The 25,654-nt window shown below is 40.8% G+C and overlaps 1 protein-coding gene across 4 annotated transcripts in view; it reads right to left on the bottom strand.

The window, feature by feature from the left end:
• Window positions 1–1,762: 1,762 nt before the first annotated feature.
• CCDC80 (coiled-coil domain containing 80) overlaps window positions 1,763–25,654 on the bottom strand; it is a 35,293-nt gene continuing 11,401 nt past the window's right edge. For all 4 annotated transcript variants that reach the window (XM_005601991.4, XM_005601988.4, XM_005601989.4 and 1 more), the window contains exons 3-8: window positions 25,413–25,569; window positions 14,004–14,140; window positions 12,616–12,764; window positions 6,072–6,175; window positions 3,337–3,417; window positions 1,763–2,266 (exon numbers count right to left, since the gene is read on the bottom strand). In XM_005601991.4, the coding sequence (XP_005602048.1) occupies window positions 1,920–2,266; window positions 3,337–3,417; window positions 6,072–6,175; window positions 12,616–12,764; window positions 14,004–14,140; window positions 25,413–25,569 (975 nt within the window). In that variant the 3' untranslated portion in view covers window positions 1,763–1,919. The remainder of the gene's footprint in view (window positions 2,267–3,336; window positions 3,418–6,071; window positions 6,176–12,615; window positions 12,765–14,003; window positions 14,141–25,412; window positions 25,570–25,654) is intronic.

The following is a 25,654-nucleotide window of genomic DNA, read 5'->3' as shown; positions in this document are numbered from 1 at the left end:
GAGAAGGGACAGTTCAGATGCTTTGATAATTATTGCCTCAGTGCCAGTGAAACCAGAAGTATGCTTGAAGAAGTAATCTCAGTCAGGTTATGAAAAAGTGTTGTCTGTCTTTGGTTGGAGGACCTTATTAATATTATTCTATAAGTAAATTTCCTATTATTCCTGTCTAATTAGTTTCCTTGGGAGATGAGACTCCCTCATTGTTATATTTCCTGAAATTGAGACTTTTTGGGCCCCTTACTTAGAAATTGTCCCTACGTAATTTCAGAAGCGATGGTAAAGAAAACCATTTTTACTGGCAATTTTAAGCTGTTCTTTACGTTGGCAAAAGTTTATGAGCAATACGCATCAATCTGTCTCCCACCTGCACACCTCAAGCAGCTGGTACAGACTGTTCTAGAAGGAGGGAGAAGGAGAGAAGGAGAGGGGTGGGATGGGAGCATAATTTACATAAGAGAACTGTGTTCTCAAGTCACTTGAACTTTCTGGACCTCAGTTGCCTGTTACACAGGTAAGAATGAATGGTCTTCGTGGAGAATGAAGGACAAAACGAGCAATTTCTCAAGTTCCTTGAGCTACAAATTCCACTTTCACTATAATTATAAGAAAGTTCAGATGATGTAAAACAAATTTGTGCCAATAGGCACAGATAATAGATAATATTCACATGTGGCTTGAATGCAGTTATTAGTATCTGTGCTCATTAGAGTTAATAATCAATACCAAGATGATTTGGAGAATTAGTTATTAATAACCGTGGCAAAAAATAAACCTCCCCATTATTGAGGGAGGCTGGCACTGTCAGGACGCCAAATGCCTGGGGATCTGACTGCCTACCTAAGGGCAAATTCACGGGTATTAGTTGGTAATATTACTTGATATTGTTTGTTGAAAAGTAGGAAACAATGAAAGAAAGGAAAGAGGGAGGGAGGAAGGGAAGATATTTAGTTTGACATGCCAAATGTAAAAAATAAATGCTCTTTTTCAAAGATAAGGATTTTATTTTGCACTCTGGCTACAAATTTATCCACTGTAACTTATTAACATTTGTCTTTAAAACAAAAAGAACCCTTGGATATAATCTCATTCTTGGGAATTTTCTTTTAAAAGATGCCAGGATGGTAATGGGTCCATTAGCAAGTTAATACAGGAGGTCAAGTGTGAGGGTCCAAGTTTTCCATGCCAGGAAATCCATGGCACCTGCTACAACTCTGAAAGTATCACCCCTGGCCGCAGTGCCAGATTCTGGTGATGATTTAGGGATTCCTTTTCCCTGATCTGTGTCTGAAATGACACTAAAGATAACAGAAACAGGGCAGGGAGCGGCTACGATGGCAAAGCCAGGTTTGGTGTTTCCCTGGTTTTGGTAGCCATTATCACTGTACTCCTGTGGGATCAAGCTTCATGAAGGAAGCTCACAACATAAAGCAGGGCCATCTTAATCATTTTTAGACTGACATTTTGAAAAGTGTTAAGAAGCTATTCCATCTGTTCAGATGTTTCTTGAAAGCATGTGGTGTGATCTTTAATTTTCTTTAACAATCGTAGTTTTTACTTACAAATTAATACTAAAAAAAAAGTCAAAAAGAGGTATAAATACACATTCTATAGAACTTTGTATTCCAGATCACGTCCATCATGTAACAGAAGGAAAATATCCATTTTCATTACCATTATTCAGCACCAGATCCCCTCCAGTTAGAAAAACAAACAGTTCTTTTAAACGTCTTTATGATTTAAGCCTTCAATAACAACTCATGAGTAGGCAAAAGTTTGCTATTTATTTAATCTTGGAAGAACACTGAAAGAAAAAGGCAGGGAATGTAGGCAGTGTGAAAGCACTCCTTTACATAGCTGGCCACACGTGGCTTTAACAGCTGCAGGGGAAACTGACTGGGGCTAAGGTTACATATTTCTGTTCAGTAAGGGTATCCATGGTGGTAACTCTCATGATGACGGTAGTCATCCTGGTAACCATCCTGGTATCCTTGGTGGTAACTATGGTAGCCGTAGCCTGCGTACTCATCTTCCGGGCAGCGCATCCCCAGTGACTGCTGAATGGCCATTTCCTGTCTCCGCAGTTGCATCGAATCAATTAAATCGTACACGATCACCATGGACCACATTGGGGAAGGATACCAGGATTTTACATTTCCATCTTTTCCAACTAGAAGCATGGAGAAGTACTCCGGGCTCACTTGAAAATAGTTACGGATGTCTTTCACCAAATGGGCTGGGATGTCTTCTCGCTCCACAACAGAGCTCCCTAGAATCGGATTTGAAAAGTTGTTGTTAGTGGATTAAAGAGTCAGTGCTCAGGAAAACATCAAAGAGAGAAGAAATCACTGTAAGAATAGAGAGAGGACCCACAAGTCTGTTCCCTTTAGCTCAAAGTCCAGTTAAAGAAGTTTGCTGTTTTTTCCTACTGGAAATTAAATGTCCCTGCTGGCCTACAACATTATTAGTGTCAAACTTTGGGGCACGTGCTGTCTCTTTATAGGAATGTTACAAAATATAAAACCAGTCCCTTAATTTAATCCTGGCAAGATCAACTTCTTTAAAATTTGTCACAAAGATTTCTATTTCTAAGTTTATTTCTGATTCAGCTTAGTTATTTCTTTGCAATTATCGCTTTCCTTTTGATACTGTTGTCTTCATAATAAAAAGCTTATTTCATTGTCAAAGGTGAAAAAAACTAATTATGGAAGAGCTGGATAAATGTATTTAACTTATTATGATTAGAACAAAAGAAAGGGGCAGGGACGGGGCACTGACACTTTCTGGGTGTCTGCTCTGCCCAGCATTGTGCCAGAGAGTTGATACACATTAAGAGCTTGATCTTGGAAGAAAAGACTGGGTTTGTTCTGAAACCTTTAGTCGCTAGTCATTTTATTTCAGCATCTCTGAACTTTTTAGTGTGTGTCTTCATCTGTTGAAAGGGAATCAATGAGATACGGCCTATGCGCCTCATAAAACTGTTGTGAGAATTAAATGAGTCACATAGATAGAGATGCTCTGTAAACCATAAAGCCCTCTGCAGAAAAAAGCATTCCTTTAATTAAGAAAATGGATATTTTCACTGTCACTTATGAATGATTTTATTTTAAAAACAATATTAGTGCTTGTGCTCCACTTCCCCTTCCTCTACACACATACTGTGCACACACACACACACACACACACACGCACACACACGTGCGGGCACACACCACGAGGTGGGGAGGATTCAGTGAACTCTGGTCACCTTGGAGGTACTCCCACTGCTTGCATACAGCTTAATATAATCTAACTGAACTTGACAGTAGTTCATACTGCTTTAAAACGACAACACTTTACCATTAATCGGGAACAGCTCTAAAACTCCCCCAACTTCCTCCCCGACACCCAAAAGCTTCAGAATGGTTATGTGGCGCAGACCTGAGAGAAAAAAGAAAGCCACAGAGTTAGTAAGTCATCGTTTACTTCCAAAGACTGGATGTCTGACAAATTAGAAATCTCTACGCTTAAAAAGTATATAGATTAAGTAAAGCAATCCATTTTTAAATTTTTCCATAAAAAAGTAATTAAATACTTTTAAAACGTTGAAAAAGACCAGTTGCAGATTTTCGGATTAACAGGATCAGAGGTGGTTTCGTTTTGTTTTGTTTGTACGCTGAAATTGAATAATTCGCTCTTAAACTGTGATTCTCACTCTATTAAATGACAAAACAAAAATGATGCCATGGGAACATTAAAGTGTCTGAGATGATCTAAGCTGATTAGTGTTCTGAAAAAAGGTCACGCCTGAAGTTCTAAAACAGCTTACATGGAAAATGGCTTTCTCTCGGAGAAAAGACTGCGGAGCCCATCCAATCGTGATTGTTAAAGAAATAATTCTGGCTTCCTCGCACAAAAGTTTGTGGCTTAAAGGGCCCGTTCTTATCACTTACTTAGAGGACTCAGAGGAGAAGCAGTTAGGCAGGATGCTGGCTTCCCACCCTCCTAAAGCTAAAGTTTCAAGAAAAGAGAGCAGGTCATGCCTTGGTGGCTTGTTGGAATTCTTTTGAAGATGAAGCGCCCATGAAGGGATTCAGAAGAAAGAGCATAGGAGCACATGGGGCTGTCGATTCATCCTATCAAGGTTTCCTGTTTTAGATAAAATCCCAGCCTGGTCTGGGTAATGGCTGGAATATGAATATTGATGGTGTTTATTGTCTGGGAGAGAAAATTGAAAGCTGCCCGGGGAGGGCTCTTTAAAGGAGGAGCTTAAATCCAGGCAAAAAGCTACTCCAAATAAATTTTTTGTAGCCTTTACTCTTCTCCCAGAGAAGTGAAGCATTCTGTTCTACGTGTTGTTAGTCATGTTTTCAAAAGGGAAGATCATGAATTTAATTATTCCTGGAAAACATGACTTGTTCACATTTCCTGTATATTACAAAAGGGTTTGCTTACACTAATGCGACTTAGGCTCTGTGTGCAGAGATCAGAAATAAAACACCACCCAAAAGCTGCTGAAAAGACAACTTTAGAAAATCAAAAAGCTATGATTTTATTTGTATTCTATCTGTGAAGGGTCATTAACTGCACTAAGAACTTCTGTCTTACCTAGCACCATTGGTGGCTATAAATAATTTAAAATATGCTGAAGAATACTGGCACGATCAAATCTTATGTATGTTGATACGAAGTCTTAAATTATTAACCTTGATAATAGGAGTATAAATAAAAGTTCTGAATTTCTAATTGTTCTTACTGTTACGAGCTTGTTTTCTGCTTTCTTTTGAGTTATTAATTCACATCATAAAGCTGAAATGTATTTTTAATGTACAGGTACTGGACCGTAACAACGACCCAGCTCTGTTAATGCTTTACAAAACTCACACCCCCACCCCCTCCTTTTACAAATCAATCACGATTTTATAACAAATGATTCTTCTTCCTAATAGAAGTATCCAAATAATGCTGATTCATCTATGATCCAATTATGAATTTTTAAATCTGTGGCCCTTCACTATTTTTTCCCTCCTTTAATGACTCTCTCAAAATTCTTCCTCTTCAGAGACAAATCTTTTTTTTTTAAAGATTTTATTTTTCCTTTTTCTCCCCAAAGCCCCCCAGTACACAGTTGTGAATTTTTAGTTGTGGGTCCTTCTATTTGTGTCATGTGGGATGCCGCCTCAACGTGGCCTGACGAGCGGTGCCATGTCCATGCCCAGGATTCGAACTGACGAAACCCTGGGCTGTCGAAGAGCAGCGCGGGAACTTAACCACTCGGCCACAGGGCTGGCCCTCAGAGACACATCTTAAATGAAATTTCAGTTGTGATTTTCATTTTTGAAATTGCCATTATCTCCTTGGTTCATCACTGAACTTAGTAATACATTCTATGTACTATGCATTTTCCTTTCTGTATATCCACATTCAAAATGATATTAGCTCTTTCAGGCCACTGGGATAATAATGTTTGGTAAAGAAAGCATACGTTAGTTTTCAAAACACTGGGCAATTCACTAAAAAAAAAAAATTATAAACTATATTTCTCTTTGACCTGCTTGTCTTAAAAATCAGGTGCTGTTTAACAAATCTGGCTGTCTTCTTGACACCCAGTTATAGATCAAACCCTTTTTAAGGGAATGGCAATATGGTACAGTGCGCTTCAATTAAGATATTAATTCCCAAAGCCATTCCTGTTTTACAAAAGACATTTAGTCTATGGAGAAGTATCCAGTGTTGGTACCTAAGTATTACCTAGGGAAATGATGATACCTGAGTTTTATGATCTTAGAGACGTTTAAAAAAAAACAAACAAGAAGACACATAGTACAGATCATTGAAAGTAAAACAGCAGGTATTTTCAAACACTCCGATGAAGATCCCGAGAGGGGAGAATATTGAGAAAAAAAGATAGACCCCAATTGCCTAAGGCTCCAGTCTGAAAGCAACTTTATACTCAGTATAATTGAGTAACTGTCTGGGAATCTGCAGTCTGGACTGGGGAATATTTGGATGATCTAAGCTCCTATGTTCCATTTTAGAATTGACCAGGAAGAGGGTGGTACGAGAAAGCTGTGGTGACTCGGCTTCCCACTCACCAAAATTGCATGCCTGACCACTGAGGGCAGCGAGCTGCTGTGAATAGGCCCAGTCTTCATCACTAGGAGCGGAGATCACCAGCAACCGCCTCCTCCATCGGAACCTGGAAGAGAAGCAGAAGGCCACAATTACTGCTTCAAACAATGGAGGCTAGTGTCAGGAAGCAGAGGCACTTTGGCTGTCGGTTTTTTCCTGTGCCCAGACTAAGAAAAAACAGCAACCCTTAGAAATGTCTCATAGCTCCTCAAAACCATTAACTGCATTACCACATTTTTTTGTACTTTTCTGTTGTAACTTCCCAGTCTGCCTACTGTGGCATTTGTGTGATGTATCAGGCATGAGTCTGGTCACCATGCCCGATGAGGTCACTTAGGGAGAGAAGAAGCTCTCAGAGGCAATGAGGCCAAAATCGTAGGTTAAATTGTAGCAACGAAAATAAGGAATTCATAAGAGAACTGAAGACAAATCAAGTTCTAGCTGAGTTCCCTCTAGGGTTTGGAGAGGGTTGAGAAGTGAATATATGGATGAGAAATAGAGTAGAAAAAGAGAACTGAACTTTAAATAGATGACACGGACAGGAAGAAGGAAAATGGGAAAGTGGCTCAAAGAGTCATGGAGGATTCCTGAAAAAACGAAGCCCCATGTACCTTCCTCAGTAGCCAGTGGTTCTTCCAGAGGCAAATGCAAGATCTAAAATGTACCTTATTATAATTAGTAAGAACCAGCACGTAGAGAGCACCCTCTGAAGTGGAAGGGGGCTCACCTAGAGCCACAGGATTTTAGACTTTGTGGTAAACTAGTTTCTGCTCTTACAGCTCCATCACGGTAGGGCAGTGGAAAGAGCTCTTGGCATGTAGCCGGGAAACTCAAGTTCACGTTTTGTCTACTACTGCTACTTTTTGGATTCCTTGAGCATGTCAGTCAATTCACGGAGTCTCAGTTTTTCCTTAGCTCTAGAATCAAAAATTCCATCTGCTTCAAAGAGGTGTTATAAGAATTAAACTAAGACCCACCAATGAAGTTATCTATGTGATGGCATGGAGATAGATCGCGTCTTAATCTTCAGGCTTCTGGATGTCGAACTTTGTCCATTAACAGACCGTGGACATTATGTATCAAAATGCTATATGATAAACGATTGAATCCTCATGAATCGTATTGAATCCTTATCATTTTATTGTCCCTTTCACCTACACAATATGTGTTCCTCACTACAGCTCAGTGAAGGCATGGCTTATTGTCCTCATTTTACAGATGACAAAATGAGATTTAGAGAAGTGAAGTAACTTGCCTAATTAGTAAATCTAAGAGGTGGCACCAAAATATAGATTTCTCTGACTCCCAGGCCAGTGGATTCTCTAGTCTGCCACCCTCAGAGGTGCTGATGCTTGGCTGGTACTCTCAGGGTCCCTAGGAGGGTATGAAGGAGAGAGGGAATACATCCAAGGGCAACTGTATGGACTTGTCTCAAATTCCACCTTCCCTGGAGAGGGGATTTTCCTTTCTACCTTTTGTGCAGACAACAGCAGGGTGTCAGTGCACCCGCTGAGCTGGAAGTCAGTTGATTTTATTCACGACTTCTCTCCCTGTGCCCCCTCTAGCTTCAGAGTGAACATGAGAGTTTTCAACCCCAAAGAAAATGGCCTCTTGGGGGAATCGTGGTTTGGGTGAATGAGAGAAAATGATAGTCTGATGAAATACAACCTCTGAATGGACGCCTGTAGCAAGGCTCGCCAAGAATTGCTTGCTGTGACATTACATTCGCTTCCTCTGCTTGTTTTTCTTCAAAGGGAAAGAAAAACGAAAATCTCCACTGAGGATAGGGAGATGAATGTGTTTGGCACAGAGGAGGCGAGAGGAGTGTCTAAGGCTGTCCGAGGTTTCCTGGGAAAGGGAACAGTGGCTGCCGTCGGATCACACACCGTCTCCCGCACTTTCCCTGCTTCCTTAGGAGGCGTGCCAGACCAGCACTGGCCGCCCCCAGCCAGCATCCCAACAAGGCCAGCCTTCCTGGCCTCACACAGAGCTGGAGGGGGTCCTGGAGGAAGCTATTTTGGGCAAGGTCTATTTTGGCTTATTTACCTGTGCGCAGCACTGAATGCTGTCCTGATTAGAGAGGGGTGGGATCTGAGACTCCCTATCACAGTCATGACCAAGAGAGGGTCACTTCCCCTAAGAAATGCTTCTTTCTCCTAGAGACCTTCACATTAAGATACAACCCTCAGCTCATGAAACTGAAGGAACTCACTTCCATAGGATGTAACAAGAGAGATGAATGTGGCCCAGATCCTTATTTTAGACAAATTGTTTCTCTGTCACTTTGGCTCCTCAGTAAATAAAAATCCTACAGCTACGCATGTGTTTGCTTCTCTTAACCGGCATTCCCAAATTAGTTTGCATTTGCCCGCTATTTGGGGCTTCTGTCTCAGAGAAAGGTAATTATAGCCTGGACCAGATGAATGTTGCTAAAGACTAGACCGACTTCAGAGTCTGGTGAGCTGAAACCAAGCCGTATAGACCCAACAACAACTCAGCAAATTTGAAGGAAAATTCCCATTTGGATACTGGTTTATTTATAGAATGCTTATTTAAGAAGAAAAATTCTTTTTCAGTTTTCTTCACTTAGGTTTCAATTCTGAGGTGTTGACTAAATCTCTTTCTTGATGACAAGGTTCTCTAACTAGGACCTGAGTAACTGGCCCTAATACTACTAATAACCAGCATTTATTGATTACTTACTTAGTGCTATGTTCTCAGACATCATTACCTTTAGTGCTGAATTTGCCTTTCACAACAACCTTAAGAATAGATACTCTTATCCCCATTTTGCAAATGAGAAAACTAAACCCCAGAGAGGTTACGTGATCAGCCCAAGTTCACACAGCTAATATGTGTAGAAACCAAGAATCAAATTCAAAGCTGTCTTACCTATGCTTTTAAGTATTACACTATTCCACTTTAATTTTTAAGATCAATTATAATAATCAGCACAGTGATTTTGTGAGTTGTAACTACAAGTCATGCACAGTCATAGGACACTCAAATTATAATCATATACCATTCTGAATATCCATTAAAGATGTTCCTGAAATAGTAATGAATATAAGAGCCCATAAGGCTCTTACATTTGAAGGAAAATACATAGGGTGCTATCCCATTCAAAAGACTTTAGATGCAACATGTGTGTACATGTCTTAAGAATCAAAAAAATGCCAAATTCAAATCAGTGATCAACATGAATGAGCATTCCAAGCTTCGTGAGTGAACAAAACTGACATAACATCAGCTTTCCCTTTCAAGTTTTGAAACCCAAGACATGGTGATTATAAAAGGACACTCTGCCTGGAGATGGTGAGAAGACTCCCTCAGGATGCCTGTGGCAGGTCGCACAGCTGCCCAAGTCCTTGGTTATACATAACAGCAATGAACTGGATGGTAACTGTCTGTTTTAGAGGTTGGACGACCTGATTTTACTGAGATGGGTCAGCAAGCATGCATCTTTCAGTCCTGCAAAATTTGGAATTATGGAGAGAAAGTTTTCAAAGAATCAAAATCATAGTAACAATCTATATTTCTAAGAAGGATCCTGGTCTTCTTTTTTTTTTTCTTTCTGCTTTATCTCCCCAAATCTGCCCGGTACATAGTTGTATATCTTAGTTGTGGGTCCTTCTAGTTGTGGCATGTGGGACGCCTCCCCAACATGGCCTGATGAGCAGTACCATGTCCGCGCCCAGGATCTGAACCCACGAAACCCCAGGCTGCCGAAGCGGAGCATGCAAACTTCACCAGTCCGCCATGGGGCTGGCCCCACTGGTTTTCTTTAAATAATTTATGTTCTTAAGAAACTTAAGAGAATTTTGCTTAATAAAATGACAACCTTGAAATTCCAATTAGAACATATAGTTGAGTAATTGGTTTAGAAGTATGGTTTTAAGTTGAAGTCTTACTAATTGTATTCAGTTACTGGAACATCTGAGAAAACTTTAGAGTCATTGTATTTACAAGATTAATTTGTTAAACTTATGGATCATTTAAGTACTCAGAAAGGTTTTGTTCACTTCAAGCAACTGAAAGAAATATATTAAATATACAATGACTGTTTGAAATAATGAAGTTGTTTAATTACTGAGTTAGTAGGCAAGATCTAACATTATTCAAAGCCCCTTAAAAGTGACAGCTAAAATGCTAGGTTACAAATAGAATAATAAGATTTAGAAGCCTAACTTAAAAGTTTAAGAGAGAGCTAAGGTCTTGAATTCATAACTTGGATATATTTAACACTAATTGTTAAAATCAAAAGTAAACTTCTGGGGCAGCCCAGTAGTGCAGCGGTTACGTTTGCATGTTCTGCTCCAGCTGCCCAGGGTTCGCCGGTTTGGATCCCAGGTGTGGACATTGCACCGCTTGTCAAGCCATGCTGTGGCAGGTGTCCCACATATAAAGTAGAAGAAGATGGGCATGGAAGTTAGCTCAGGGCCAGTCTTCCTCAACAAAAAAGAGGAAGATTGACAGGGGATGTTAGCTCAGAGCTAATCTTCCTCAAAAAAAAAAAAAAGGTAAACTTCTAAAAAAGCTTTTCTGCCTTAAAAAAAAAAAAAAGAAAAGAAAGAGAAAAGAAAACACCTCGGGGCCGGCCCCGTGGCGCAGCACTGAAGTGCGCAGGTTCTGCTTTGGCGGCCTGGGGTTCACCGGTTCGGATCCCAGGTGCGGACATGGCACTGCTTGGTAAGCCATGTTGTGGTAGGCATCCCACATATAAAGTAGAGGAAGATGGGCACGGATGTTAGCTCAGGGCCAGTCTTCCTCAGCAAAAAGAGGAGGATTTGGCAGCAGTTAGCTCGGCTAATCTTCCTCAAACAAAAAAAGAAAAGAAAAGAAAACACCTCAAGGGCAACAACAAGCTCTTATCATCATCTTCTAAATCATCTCTATCTAGAGGGATAACCTTGGATCAGAAGGTGGTGTTTCAATGCCCCCAGGACCACACGAAGAGCCATCTGCCCCCTGGAGTCCTAGAGCCCTTGCTCAGCCAAGAGAGCAGCCTGAAGACTAAGCTGAGCTTCAAGTCCCTGTGGAGACATGTGCCTTCCATCGCCATTGCAGATACTTGCACTGCACTGGAATTTTGGATAAAGGAAGAACCTCAGGTTCCTTTCAGCTCTGAGATCCTGTGGTTTTAGGAGTATCTTCCTTCGCTTCAAACTCTGGGTATCTGGGTCCAAGACTAAAAAGAATTCATGTTATATTTTCAAAAGAAGTATTAGATAAGAATGTGGACTTTGAGAGCCAGATTAGCCTGGGGCCACTAAATCCTAGAATGGACACTAGCTCAGGGATGAGAGAAAGTTGCTTAATCTCCATTAGCCTCAGTTGTCTCCTCGGCAACACGACAACAGTTACAGTACTTAGATCATGGGATTCTTGTGAAGATTAAATTTGGGAAGGAAGATGAGTTGCTTGGCACAGAAGTGAGCCCACAAAAAGTGACCATGGTATCCCTGGGACGGAGATTGGGCTATTTGCTATCATTCTTATTTATGAGGGAGAGATTTTTCAGGCAGGTTGAGAAGTGTAGGGTCAACATAGCTAATAAGTTGCAGACCTGCAATTTGAATGAATGATAAATCCTATGCTCTTTACACATCATGATGTTGTCTCCTAAGAAGCCCATGCCTCCTGAATCTAGAAGAATTCAGATTATCTACTTAGGAAGGAAGTTCTGCCCATAGTGATACACAGTTAACACTGAGCCTCCAAGAAAATCCTCACTCCATTTCTGGAGCCCCTCAGCCACACAGGTGGGCATATTACAACCACATATTGCGGGGTATTAGACTGAGGTCTCTGTGAGTTTATTTGTTGTGGGTAGAATCTCTGTAGCTTTGCACTTCTTAGGGCCCCAAAGGCCCTGTAGAATTTTGATCCAACATGGGGGAAAGAATGGAGAACAGAGGAAGTAGGGTCATTTTTTTTTTTTCACCCTTCTCTGCTAAGTAGTGGAGTTTCCATACAATGGTTTTCAATAGACTGCACGCCCAGAGGAATCAGGGAGCTAGGTCAAGAGGATTTCTCCTTTTGGGGTCCTAGTGGGACATTTGTTGTTCGCTGTGGAGTTGCAGGGAAGCAAAAAATCAAACACAGTGTGCCTGTTTGGAACTGGAAGGGGCCTAATAACTAAATACGTAAAATAAAAATGCTGTATACAAAGCCCTCCAAATTTACTGACGGAATAAATTAAGCCTCACAGGTCCAAATTCTGCACATTCTGGGCCAAAAAAAGGAACAGAAAAGAGAGAAAAGACCTATCCAAAGCCACCAAATCAGCATTCAAGCTTGGAGCTGACCCCAGTCAGCCTTGTGACCAGAGCCACTTCCAACGGGACGAGACCAAGCCCAGTGGCGAGCGGCATGAAGCAGACAGACTCCTCACCAGGGAGGGTCACTCTCTGCACACACTCGTGTTGCTTTGTGTTTCTTCGGTGTTTTCATTAGCTCATGCAGGACACATGCCCGCCTGCATGGGGGACTCCAAAGGTGGTGTACCTGGATAGGAAGTTCTCCAGCGACTGCTTCTTGTCTTCCTTGCAAACAATGCCCTCCTTCTTCTGCTTTTCCATGTCTTTGATTCGGGACTGGAAAGTATCGATCAAATCGAACACAGACTTCATTGCTATGGGCACCTCATAGTATTGCTGTTGAAGAAAGAACAGAATGTATATATAATGGATGACGGTGTTCAGGGGATAGAGAGCCTGGGGGAATTCAGAGGAGCGCTGGGGAAATCAGAGCCTGGAGGGATCATTGATCTAGAAACTCTCTCCTGTAGTAGTTCCTCTGCTGATGTTTTGAGGTTCAGAATCCGTGAAACAATTGCCCTTTACCTTTTATGCAGTTTTCTTCTTGACTACACTCCTTTTATTGGAAAGGGTCCACGCCCTCCTCACCACACATACCCTCGGCTCACTTCCCTACCTCTGGGTCTGAGTTGGCTCCTGTTCACTCCACAACTGGAGAGAAAGTGAGAAACACTGGAATTAACACAGGAAACCAAATGGGATAACATGGTAGAATATCTGACCTGAGCACTAGGGGTAATTTTCCACCAGAAGGAGGCTGTCTGTGGTCATCAGGAATCTACATAAATTCTTTTTATGATTCCCAGAGACTATTTTATTGAGTGAGCATCACTTAAAATCAGGTCATGTTTGCTTATGTATTCTCAGAAAAAAGTTGAGATTCAACTTAAGGATAATGAAATTGCTTCCTGGCTCATAGCTGTCTGGACTTACAACAGCAAACTGAGATGGATTTGAGGGCTGGCCGAACATAACCAGCATAAGTTAGAGAGAAGTCTTGACATGGCTTGGAGCTATGCCCTCAATGGGAGTTCAGTAAATCACAGACTGTGAAAGCTATCAGAGACTTAGGGATCATTTGTCCAACCTCTGACATTAGAGGTGGGGTAACACAGCATGGAATGAATTAATGAAAAGATCTCCCTCTAGGGAGAAAGTAGGTATAAAACCCTACTGTCTTGTCCATATTGGATCAGGAGGTAAACTTCTAGGCCCTTCCAAAGTAAGTCTATGTTAAATCTGGGTTTCCTGAAGGCAGAGTCCAAATATTCTTAACCTTTTATCCTCTGGTCCTGGCTCATGATAGATGTTCGATAAGTGTCTAATGAATGCATGACAATGATGTTACAGAAGAATTTAGTCTGACTCAAGTATCTGGGCCATTGGAGGTCATCCAATCCAGTCATTTCTAGATACAAATTCTATAGGACCACAAGGAATATTTGGGCTATTTCAAAAGCTTCCCATTTATGAAATAATTTGTGCTTATTTATATACCTAATAGACTCATTGACAAAAAAATGCAGTCGCTATTCTAAGGAATGACACTACATCATCTGAAACAGGACCCTGTACCTTGACTCTCAGGTCCACATCTGTGAGCACCATGAAGAAGTCATTGTAGGTCATTCCGTACTCTTTCCTCAGCTCGCTGATGAGATGCTGGTCCACCAAGTCCTCGTCATCCACCACTCGCATGGGTTTCTCATTATCTTAAGACAAATGAAATGTGAATAAATACGGGTACGACAAGGCAGAAAGCAGTGGGAAACGAATGGATGGAGGCTCTGAGCCTTTGTCCGAGTTAATTACAACAGCTTTTGTTAGTTGCACATATTCAACTAACATTTCCTTTGAACAAAAGTTTGCAAAGTGAATAAATAAATATAGAAACAAATGAATAAAGTCATTGTGAAAGTCACTCTTCTAAAGATCATCAAACCCCATCTCTGCCCACCCTGGTAGTGGTGAATCAGAAGAAGCAAAGTGAGAGCGAAGGCTGCCGAGTCATCCCTGGAAAAAAAAAGACTGCTACCCCACCCCCGGATGAGTCATCACCCTCACTCACCAGGGAACTGGACCCAGATACTCTCAAGTTTTATTTCATTTTGGAAATTCATTTTAGTTTTAATGATTGAGTTAGCTAAGTTCAAAATCTGTGTCTGTTCCTCCCTTTTATTATAGAATCACTTTGGGACTCAGTGAACCACATCATTGCTATGGAGAAAAGTAAGTCTAAGTTCAAATCTGGTCATTTTGGCCCCCCAAAAGTAAAGATATGCATAATACAAGTTTCGTCAGTGAATACAATTTCAAGCAGTGTTACTAAATTTACGGAAGTTTTAACAATTATGTATTTTTCCAAACATCATGCCCTAAAAATAGATTATTATAATTCATTCAGAATGGTTCCTGAAGGTCTCACACGGTTACTGGGAGGTTGAACATGGCGACTACTGTGTCTGGAAAGTATTTTGAAATGATAGGACAGCTTTATTTGCTTCTTCCCTCCCACTCAGTCACAGTTTCCCTCAACCCTCTAAAATTTTTATCTGCAAAATAATTCCCTGTATTTAAGAAAAACATGAAAAAGTTAAAGTTAACAAATGATGCTAATGGATATACTAGGGAAGAGAGTCTATCAGTTATTCTCAACATTGCTACCCAAAAAACAGTACCGCAGTAGAAACAACCACAATTTTGCAGATACAGAGGTTATGTATCTTGGGTACAGTAGACTGTTACTCTTTTATTGATAAAAGGAAGACAATTACAATTTAACTATTACTGTGGTTTATTTGATTAGGACCATTGAAAGTATATAAACACAGAGCCTGATTCTCCCAAGCAGATTAAAGTGAGAGGAGAAAGAACCTGTTTTTCTCCCCAAAATCACAACAGTTCTTGCTGGAGGTGGTCCAACGGCATGAGAGCTGAGAGCCTATATGAGAACCGAGCACTGTCAATGAAATGAAAAATGACATGCCTCATAAACACAAACTATTTTTAATGTACCTTTTTGAATGAATTGCTAGATTCATGCTGTTGGTTTTTAGTATATCTCACTGAATAAAAATAGCAAGTTGCAGAATAAAATGTACAGTATGACTTTATTCTTGGTTAAAAGGAAATAAAGCAAAAGAAAATACACCCACATGGGAATATCACAGGAAAACGTCCAGGAGGACACACAGCTGATAACAGTGGTTGCTGCTGGGTAGTGGGGAAAGGTGAGGTGGAAGCTTTCACTGTTTACTCTATGCATGTCTATGTTATTTAAATTTTAACAAGGAGCAAATGTTACTTTGTGATTAATAATAATAATAACAATAATAAAGGAAATCATTTAAAAACTGATTTTGAAATGTCCTTAACAACTAATGTCCTGATTCTAAGACTTTATAGACCAGATTTTGTCTTGAACCTAGGATTTCCCATTTTTCATTCTCAACATACACTCATTTTTGCTTTTGTTCATTCAACAAAATATTCGTCACCAATGTCCTGAGCTAATTTTGTGCTGGGTACTGGATTCAGAGAAAAGTAACTTGGACAGTGTTCAAGTTTCTAATTGGAATCAAAATTAGACTATTAACATCTACCTAACAGATAAAGTCACAAAAACCACTGAACGGCTGAGATGGAAGGAAGCTGGAGATTGTAGTAGATTTCAAAAATGGTCCCAATTCTCCACCGTCCCTATACCTACACTTTACTGGTAACTGCGGCTCCCTGTTACAGTGAATGGGTTGAGCTGTACTACCTCTTGATTCTGAGCTCATCTGTACAACTCTCTTTGGCCGGGTTAGACAATGTTAGCACAAATGACGCTAGAATAAATTAATAAACAGAGGCTAGAAATGGGCCTGCATATTTGAGATTGCTCTTGACTCCGCCATCGCCATGAGAACCTGTTTACACTAGTCTTCTGGAGGATAAGTCAAGCCAAATTACTCTGACTCTTCCCAGCCAGGACTGTTCCAGATCAACTGACAGCCAGTTGACCCCTAACATGTGTGCAAGCTCAGCTAAGATCAGCAGAATCCCCTAGCCAACAGGCAGCTGACTGCAAATACATGAACAAACCTAGCCCAGCCCAGCCCAGATCAGCTGAACACTACAGACCTGTGACTAAACAAATGTTTAATGTTGTATGCCATTGAGGTATGTGTGTCTTTATTACATAGCCTTATGGTGGCAGTAGATAACTGATAAGGACATCATCTGGCCCAACCCAGTCACATTTTTGAGGATGAAATAAGGAACTGTAGTGAACACTGAGGTGTGCTATCCGGATCCTACCTTCAGAACTAAGGCTTCTGCAAGTGTTAGCAGCCGAATTCCTCTCTGAAAATTGCTCTCCTTAGAAAAGAGCTGCCTTTCCCCTAGTCACACTCTTACTAGGAGACAGCCCACATTCGATGGTTGATGCAGTGCGGGAGGGAGTAGATATAAAAGCTGTTCCCCTTGCGTCAAAGTACCAACTCTGAAGGGTCAGTTGCATTACAATTTAAATTCACCCTCTGTCTTCTTGTATTCCTCACCCCTCATAGGCATTATTCTTGAGAATATTCCCCATTCACCTCTGCATGCAAATTTCAGAGTCTCAAAGTCTGTTTTCCAGGGAACCAACCTAACACAGACCCCAGGAAGGTAGCAACTTGCTCAAGGTCACATTGCTACTTAATAACAGAGTGAGGGTTAGGACTCAGGTAATACGGCCTCACTCCAATCCAGTACTCTGTCTACTTAACCAAAATACATCACATTCAAGGACAGAGAGGACCTAGGACCAAGATTCAAGCCAAACTTTGTTCTACTAGCAGATGGCAAGAAACCAATTTCATGGTCTGGTTTCTTCTTTCAACTAAAATATTTTCTGAAATGTTTTGACTGAACATTAGAAATGAAACAGTTTGCACTCCCAGCCTTCAGAAATATGTACATCCCAAATGAATGTTTGTGCAGAGAGAATCTGCCAAAGAAAAAGAATGAAAACATTGATCAACACTGGATCCAACTAGGTTGAGGGTAATTCTACAGTAAGACAGAGTCCATCTCTGGCCAAATTCTGAAGAAGGTGCATGTGAGGCCAGCTCTCGTCTCCAGCTGCCTGCTCCTGCCACAGGTCTCTGTTACACTCTGCATTCTGTCTAAATCAGGGCTGGGTAAGCAAGAGGTTCTCTTTAGCTTGGAAAAGCAACATAAATTCAGCAGCTTCTTATTAAGTGTATTCAAGTTCTGCCAAAGCTCTCTAGCCCTTGTCAAGGGTTCCAGGGCTTAGAAACAAACATTCTTTAGGACACGTTGTATATATAAACTGTCCACATGGTCCGGATCCAGCTAAAATGATTCACAGATCCACGTCCATTTAGTGAGATTTGGTCATTCCACACAGCCTCCCCCTAGACCTAAGATTTCTGAAGAGGGACGAGAGGGAGGGTGAACTCTGTTGGGTGCTGGTAAGGACTGGCCCTACAAGCATGACATTTGCCCAGTTTCCCACATTTTAAGAACTCCAGCTTCCAAAGTCAGTGGTCAAATTCAGGTAGTAGTAAATTTCTTCATGTATTTGCTTTTCCATGTCTGAGGATAGACAGCAATGACACTGCAGAAAAATTCAGCTTCAGTTGCAACTTATTAAATACCAACTGTGTGCCAGGCATTACGTTTGAAGTTTCCACCTATGACTGCTTCTTCTCTGTGATATCCAGGGTTTCTCCTCTTCCCATCCCTCCTTCTCTAAGTTGAGGTCATTCCACCAATGTCCCTGGACCTCTTCGGCCTCTCTCGTTGCTTCAGAAATTCCCTATCTCTTCTGGCAATTTTTCAAAGTCTGATCCTCTGGAGCACATGTTAAAATTGCGGTCCTTGGATTCAGACCACTTAGATCAGAATCATTACTGGTGAGGCCCAGGAATCTGCATTTTAACAAGTTTCCTGGGTGATGGTTATGTACTCTAAGGCCAGAGAGCCCCTGTGCCACAGGATAATCCAAATCCTTGGCATAGCATACAAGGCCATTTATGTCCTGGACTGAGCCTACCTTAACTAGCTCATCCCTGAACTCTTCTTCCATAGGTTATGCTCCAGCCGTCTATTTTCAGTTTCTAGGAACATGCTTTATCTTTCTGGAATGCTATCCCTGCCCTTGTCCGCAAGGGAACTCCTAATTACCGGTGCAACCTGTCATTACCTCACCTGTGCACTCACGACATTTTTACATTCTTCTGTAATAATAATTATCACTTTGCATCGCAACCAATTGTTTACATGTTTATCTTCCTACCAGATAAGAACAACTCATCAATAGGGACTGAGTCTTGGTTATCTTTTATATCTTTACAGCTTGGCACACAATTAGCACTCGGTACCAATTTGGTAATATGAATACTCTCCCCTAAGAAAGATATCAAATGAAGAGTGTAGGGAGGGATAGAGTAAAGAAGATAAGCAATTCTGGGTCTGTGTAGAAAACCCACCATCAAACTCTTACATTTTCCTTTGATCTTGTGAGCCTGAAACACAGCTAGTCTAAGCGTAATTTGAGAAAGTATATCATATACATTTATTTTGTAAATTTGGTTTTTCATATATGAGGTCTCAAATTGTATTAATCATATTTTTTATTTTCTATATATTATGATGTTTTGATATCTTAAAAAACCCTTCTGGCTGAGGAGAGACTGCCCCACTCCAGGCTAGCCAATTCTTAGAGAGCAAAGGGCCCAGCCCAGAGCATGTCTTTGAAATGCAAACTAACCAATCCAGAGCCTTACCTCCTCTAGCCCGCCCAGGCACCCACCCTGGGAGACAATATTCCTCTGCTTTAATCGTCTCAGGGCCCGTTGTCAGGCAGCTAGGGACCAGCCCATAGCCCAAACCCTGCTGAAATTGTTCAAACTAGCCAATCCAAAGCTGTTCACCCTGCCCTGCTTTGCCTTTCCCATGGAAACCCCAATAAAGGCAGTGGTCTAGCTCTCCCCTCATTCTTGCTTCTGCTTCCTGACCAAAACTTGATGTTCTTCCTATGGCCTTGCGAGGCACACTAGCTTCCTCCCTGGGACCTGTGAGTAATAAATTCTATTTTCCTTTGGCATCCTGGTCTCTTACGTGTCATTTACCAAACTGCACCATTCACCCAGGACCTTAATATACCCTGTTCTGGAGTAATGTACAACATAAATAAAACGTATTTATAATGCACTTAAAATATAACTGTCCTATTCAAGGAGTCAACACAGGACAAAAATCTCTAGGTTGTGCATTGGATAAATATGGAAGCAAAAACTCCAGCAGAGGCTGAATTGCTTTTATCTCAAGAATATTCCCAGGATTGCTGAGCAGTCTGTAGTAGATTGTTTCAGTTAGGATAACCTTGGCCTCCAGCTATGGGATTTACTTCCTTTTGATTGGAACATGAATTTAAATGGCTTTGTAGTTGATCCACTGGCTCCTATTTTACTCTCTGAGTAAGTCGTTTGCCTACCTTCTACCACTCGGTGGGATGAGCCACTGGATGAAATTGATAGCTGGGACTAGCATGGCCACTCCTGATCACAAAGCTGCTGCTCTCATTTGTCCCTAGAAAGAGCAATTTATCCTATCTGAAGAATGAGTCCTGCCAGGTATTTCTCTGTCCTACAGACTGACTCTACCAAAACTTAAACATTATTTAAAATTTATTTGAAAAATATATTCAGAAATCTTTACATGGTTTACCAAATAAAGTTCGAATTCTTTGTCATGGTATGAGAAATTCTCTAAAATTAAGTGCCAATCTACATTTCTAGTCCTCTCTTCCTTCTATCCTACGCCCAACCCTCTGCTCAAGACCAAACCTGGTTGCAAATCAGAATCACTCAAGCAACATTTTAAAAAAAGATCCCTCGACCACGTCTCCAAACTGGGTCAGTATCTTGGAGTGGGAAGGGGACTTGGGAGTCTGAATTTTCATTCTAATTTATAAAGAGTACCTACAAATTGAGATTAAAAAGATGAACAACCCAACAGAAAAACGAGCAAAGAACACTAAAAACAAAATATAAATTCTCCTTAAACATATAAAAAGATGTTCAATCATACTCATAAAAAAAGAAATGCTGCCCGACAATACACTACACTAAAATACTACTTTTCACATATCACATTGGCTAAAAACACCCATAAGTTTGATTACACACTCAATGGAGAGGTTTGGGGAAATAGACACTCTTACACATTGCTGGTCAGATTGCAATATGATACAACTTGTATGGAGAGAAATCTGGAGATACGTCCAAAACTAGATACATTTTCCATTTGGCCCAACAGTCCTACTTCTCAGAATCTATCATAAAGATACATCTACATACATAAAGTGATATACATACAGGGTTATTAATTGTGAAGTTGTTTATAGTAACGAAATGCTGAAAACAATCCAAGTGTTCGTCAACAAGGGGACTGGTTAAATAAACTGTGGCAGAAGCTCACAATGGCCTCATAAAGAAGGAGGAAGATCTCTATACACTCATAAGGAAAGATTTCCAGGAAATACATTTAAGTGAAAAGAGTAAAAAGAAGGGAAATATGGGTTATTACATTTATTTGTGTTTGTATAAAGAAGCACTAAATTAATAAATAAGGAATCATAAAAGTACCTATGGGGGGGCAGAGAGTAACAGGGTAAAGGAGTCAGGAATGGCTGGAAGACTTGTCTCTTTATACTTTTTAATGTAGCTTTGACTTTGGAATCCAAAAAAAGTATCGTTTCTTTAAAAAATTAAATAAAACAAAAAGTACCTTGATAGAGCCATCATCTATTGAATAATCTACTCAGGTTCAAGGCCCCTCCATTAAATCCACCCAATTTTCAAAATCCTCTGATATTTACAATATCTCCTCTGATGACTGCAATTGAAAGAGCACATCCCTCCACCATGTTCTTCAAACAATTGTTTTATCAGGTGCTTTTTGCTACTTGATTGTCAAGGGCTGATCTTGACACTCATACACTTGATGTCAGAGGCAGCAAAGACAGTGGAATAGGATGGCTGAACAAGTTAGGGGACAGGCTCTCTAGCCTCTAGGGCACAGAATGATTGATAATCAAAGACTGAATAAGCAGAGAGGGACAGCCAGTGTCTGGAAATCTGATCAGTCACCCAGCCTTGCCTCCCAGCTCAGGGTGGCAGGGTAGAGAAGGCAGCTGCCAGGCAGTGTCACCAGCGATGAAAGGAGGAATTGGGGCAAAGGGTCCATTTTTCAGGTGCTCCTGAGGAAAAGGAGCATTTTTGCATTGTTACGGATCCGGATCCTGATAGTTGTGAAGCTTGTTCATAAAGAACAATTCTCTTCAACAGGATCAAAGACAGAAAGAGCATTTTAGGCTGAAAACTGTTCTATCATTTAAAAGTTATTTTAGAAATTCAGCTATGAATTCCTTACTCATATGAATAAGGAATCAACACTTTCTCTCCTTGTTGCCACATTCCACCTCCATCAACTTTTCCATCTCCCTTTTTATCCATTACCCTTGTGGAAATTAATAAACAGAAACCTCATTTAATCTGAGTCAGAGGCCAAAAGAGGGTGTTCCTATGCCCTCTGCCAGCCCAACAGGAAGAAGAAAGACTTCCTCTTCTTGACTGGCGAGAAGCTCAGCCAATGAGAGACTGTCAGAACTGAGCCAATGAAAAGTCACTACATATTGAACTCCCAGTTCCTGCAATGGACTCCTGGTTTACAATAGCCTTCCCAACCTCCTCTTCCTCCCTATAAGAGTTTCTCCTCCCTTTCTGCTGGAGGATTTGCAGGTGGCTCGCCCTGGTTGCAGATCTGGAATTGCAATTCTTTGCTGATCCCAAATAAACCCATTTTCACTGGAGACATAACTGGCTGTCTATCTGTTTAAGGTCAACACCCTCGGACTCTTCTTGTTTCAAAAGAAGCTGTCAAAGAACTTCCTTTGCCCCATAAAAATGTCTGGTGCATTCTAGCCCTTAAAATTTGGTAATTGAATATCAGTCTCAAAATATTTTTTGTCCCTGTATTTTGCTAAGAAAGAAACATGTTTGCTACATTTTTTCCTCACTTTCTTCATTCTTCAATAAAGTGTCTTTGCCAGCAACTTCTTCCTATCTGACGAACTTTGTCTGTAATCCATCCTCTTAACACATACACCAATATTCCTATTTCAGACCAGTATTTTAAATACCACTAACAATTAAGAATGTCTTTACGTGTTAGGTCGTTCTAAACTCTTGTGTATAATATACTCTGGACTGGCAAAACCAGGAATTTGGCCAAGCATAAATAACTTCTGTTAGGGTAATACCTGAAATCTTAAGGCAAGTTTCCTGGCATCTGTAGGTCCATCATCTATAGTTCAAATACATTTAGCAATATGGACCAGCTGGTGAGCACAGCCCACACTGTAATTGGATGTGGGCCTCTGCTTTCAAGGCCCAGGAAAAGTCTGGAAGAGTAGAGAGTACTTGATTTATTTTTAAGGAAAGTAAAGCCATCTGATATATTTCCAGCTGAAAATCGGTCAAGGCTGGAGTTTGGTTCACTGAGACCACGGTGCTTGGCAATTCATATTTTCCCATGGCTGACTCCCAGTCCTGGCTGAAAATACTACAGCCTTTCCATAAGGGTAACCTGGGACATGACACAAGGAGAGAAAGGCCTTCCAGGAATTAGTTGAGAAACAAAATAAAAGGCCCCCCAAATCATGTCCAAGCTGCCATTCAGTGAGAGGCAAACACCCAAATCACAATACCTGACTTCCAATAAGGCACAAAAGACAACTTCAGTCCCTCTACAGTTCATATTCAATCCAGATGTCTAAAAAACAGCAAGATTAATGCTAACAATTTGCCAAGGCAGCACCAGATGCTTATAACAGTTAGGACCATATAGAGATTGAGGTGAAAGATATAATGATTTTTTCCAAACTTCTCTGAAATAAGGAATGAGAATTCTTTGCATAAGAGTTGGTGGATCACACATTTGACAGTGGGAACACCTGGTGGAGGAAGGCTTTCATCACCAGCCAGCACCAGTTTCTGTACTGGACTGAATACCTACTTCCTCTCTAGACATCTGGATTATAATTAAACTCACTGGCTCAGGCTACCATTTGAAAATTCAGAAGCAAGTGCTTGAATCCCAGTTAACCACTGAATATATGGCTTTGTAGTGTTAGTCCCTGAGGCTTCAGTTTTATCATCAGGAGTAGTAAGGCAGCCTGACCTTGAAGAGCAGTTGTGAGGGTTCGCTGTCAACATTCTCTAATTAGTAGGAAGCAATTACAAGTCTTTTTCACTTATGGCTGCTCTAGTCCCTGCGACAGCTCACTGATCTCCACATGCCTGTCAGAACAAATGGTGCTGATGAGGAACACAATAATAGTACTTATTATGTGACAGGTATTTACCTACATTATCTTATTATATCTCCAGCATAGCCTGTGAAATAGACAGAACTAAGTTCTAAGCTGAGACTTAGGAAGTGACTTGCCCAAGGTCACACAACAAATAAGTTGTGACTGTGGATTTGAACCCGTTGGTTTGACTCCAGAACTTCTTTTGTGTCTTTTATTTGTAGGATTATTGTTATTTTAGTTAAGGTAAGGACACTCCTTTTTTTTCCCATTCTCCCTCCCAAACATACACACAGCACAGGGATAAAGGTCCACAAACCAATCACTGAGCCACACTGATTTATGATATGACGTTAGGAAAAGCGCTGTTGATTTTCCTTCGGAGCTATCTCAGGGGGCAGCGAGCTAACAAAGACAGAGACTCTGTAACTGAAACTTCTACCTGATAAGTTCTGGAGACCTGCTGTACAGCACTGTGTCTACGGTCAACAATACTATATTGTGCACCTAAAAATTAGTTGGTGGGTAGATCTCATGTTAAGGCTTGTTACCACAATAAAAAAAATATGATTTAGAAAGCTAGACCATATTAAAATCCAATTGACATTATCATGACATAGTTATCACTGTTATGTGTTCAATTATACCAAGATCACATGACAGAAAAATCTGTGAGATAACGTGTTACATGTATTGAAGTTAACTGTTAACTAATAGGGAAAATATGTTTTATATTCTTTCAGATGTTTTCAGATGAAATATAGTTTATGAAAAATAGGCAGAATATGCAAATAGTGGAATATGAAGGATTTTCACTATAGTTAAAAAGAGAATTTTTAAAAGTAGAGAACGCACATAAGAAAAAAAATTTCTTAAAAAATAAAGCCCTAGAGACAACAGTAATTATAAAACAAACTGGGTGGGGCACATCTGGGGCTTCTGACTATGAGGCTGAACCACTCACAGTGAGTCTTGCACTGTTCCCATGAGAGCGGCAGCGAGTTGGCTCTCAGCTGCCCGTCGCTGAGCTGTGCGCCTCGCGAGTCTCACATGCATCATTAATATGAAAAATTGTGAAAACTCTACATCTAGCCAAATTCTTGTGCTCTCCAAAAGGACTTGGGTGCAGTTCAGTCCATATTTTCAGTGACTTTTCGTTTAGCTTAACAGCTTCTCTCAGCCCTGGTTAATTCCCTCCCCAGCCTTGCCAGAATCAAGTACTTGCAAGGGTCTGGCAGGTCCCCGTCTGTGAGTGAGTCGCCTGCAGCATCAAGGCTGCAAGAAGATCAGATGGTGTTGCTCACAGGCGAGAAGACTCAGGATCCAGAAGAGAGCCTGTGAATACCTCTCTGGTTCTCCCCGCACTGTATTACTTCTCTCATTTTTCTCCACCTTACTGACTTTCAAACCACCGCGTGCTTGCATATTTTTCATTTTGAAGTGTCAAACCTTAAACTAGAACCATCTGGAACAGTGATGTAAATACCTAGGCAATCTGACCTTGTTATCACAAAGAGTGAGCCCTTCCTTTTGATTCCCCACTGACCTCTCCCATAAAGTTTGTCCCACCTTAACCATGAGAAAAACAATAATATAATTAAAATGTTTAAGAGAACCTAGCTGGAAGTGGTCGATTTTCATGGTGCTGTTGTTGATAGGGCCGAAGATGGTGATCACGGAGATTTTCCTGGTGGCCATCTTGCAGAAACTTTCCAGATACTCATCTCGCTGCTGCACATACATGTTGTTCTCAGCCTTAGGAGTGGTGATCAGCTGGAGGTGGGTGAAGGCAAGCAAATATTAATTCATAGTGATAGTTTCATACTGAGGAAAAACCCAAAGGGATGATTTGTCATAG

Source organism: Equus caballus, chromosome 19 (assembly GCF_041296265.1).
Source record: "Equus caballus isolate H_3958 breed thoroughbred chromosome 19, TB-T2T, whole genome shotgun sequence".
Classification (NCBI taxonomy): Eukaryota; Metazoa; Chordata; class Mammalia; order Perissodactyla; family Equidae; genus Equus; species Equus caballus.
This window is presented reverse-complemented; position numbering and strand designations above follow the sequence as displayed.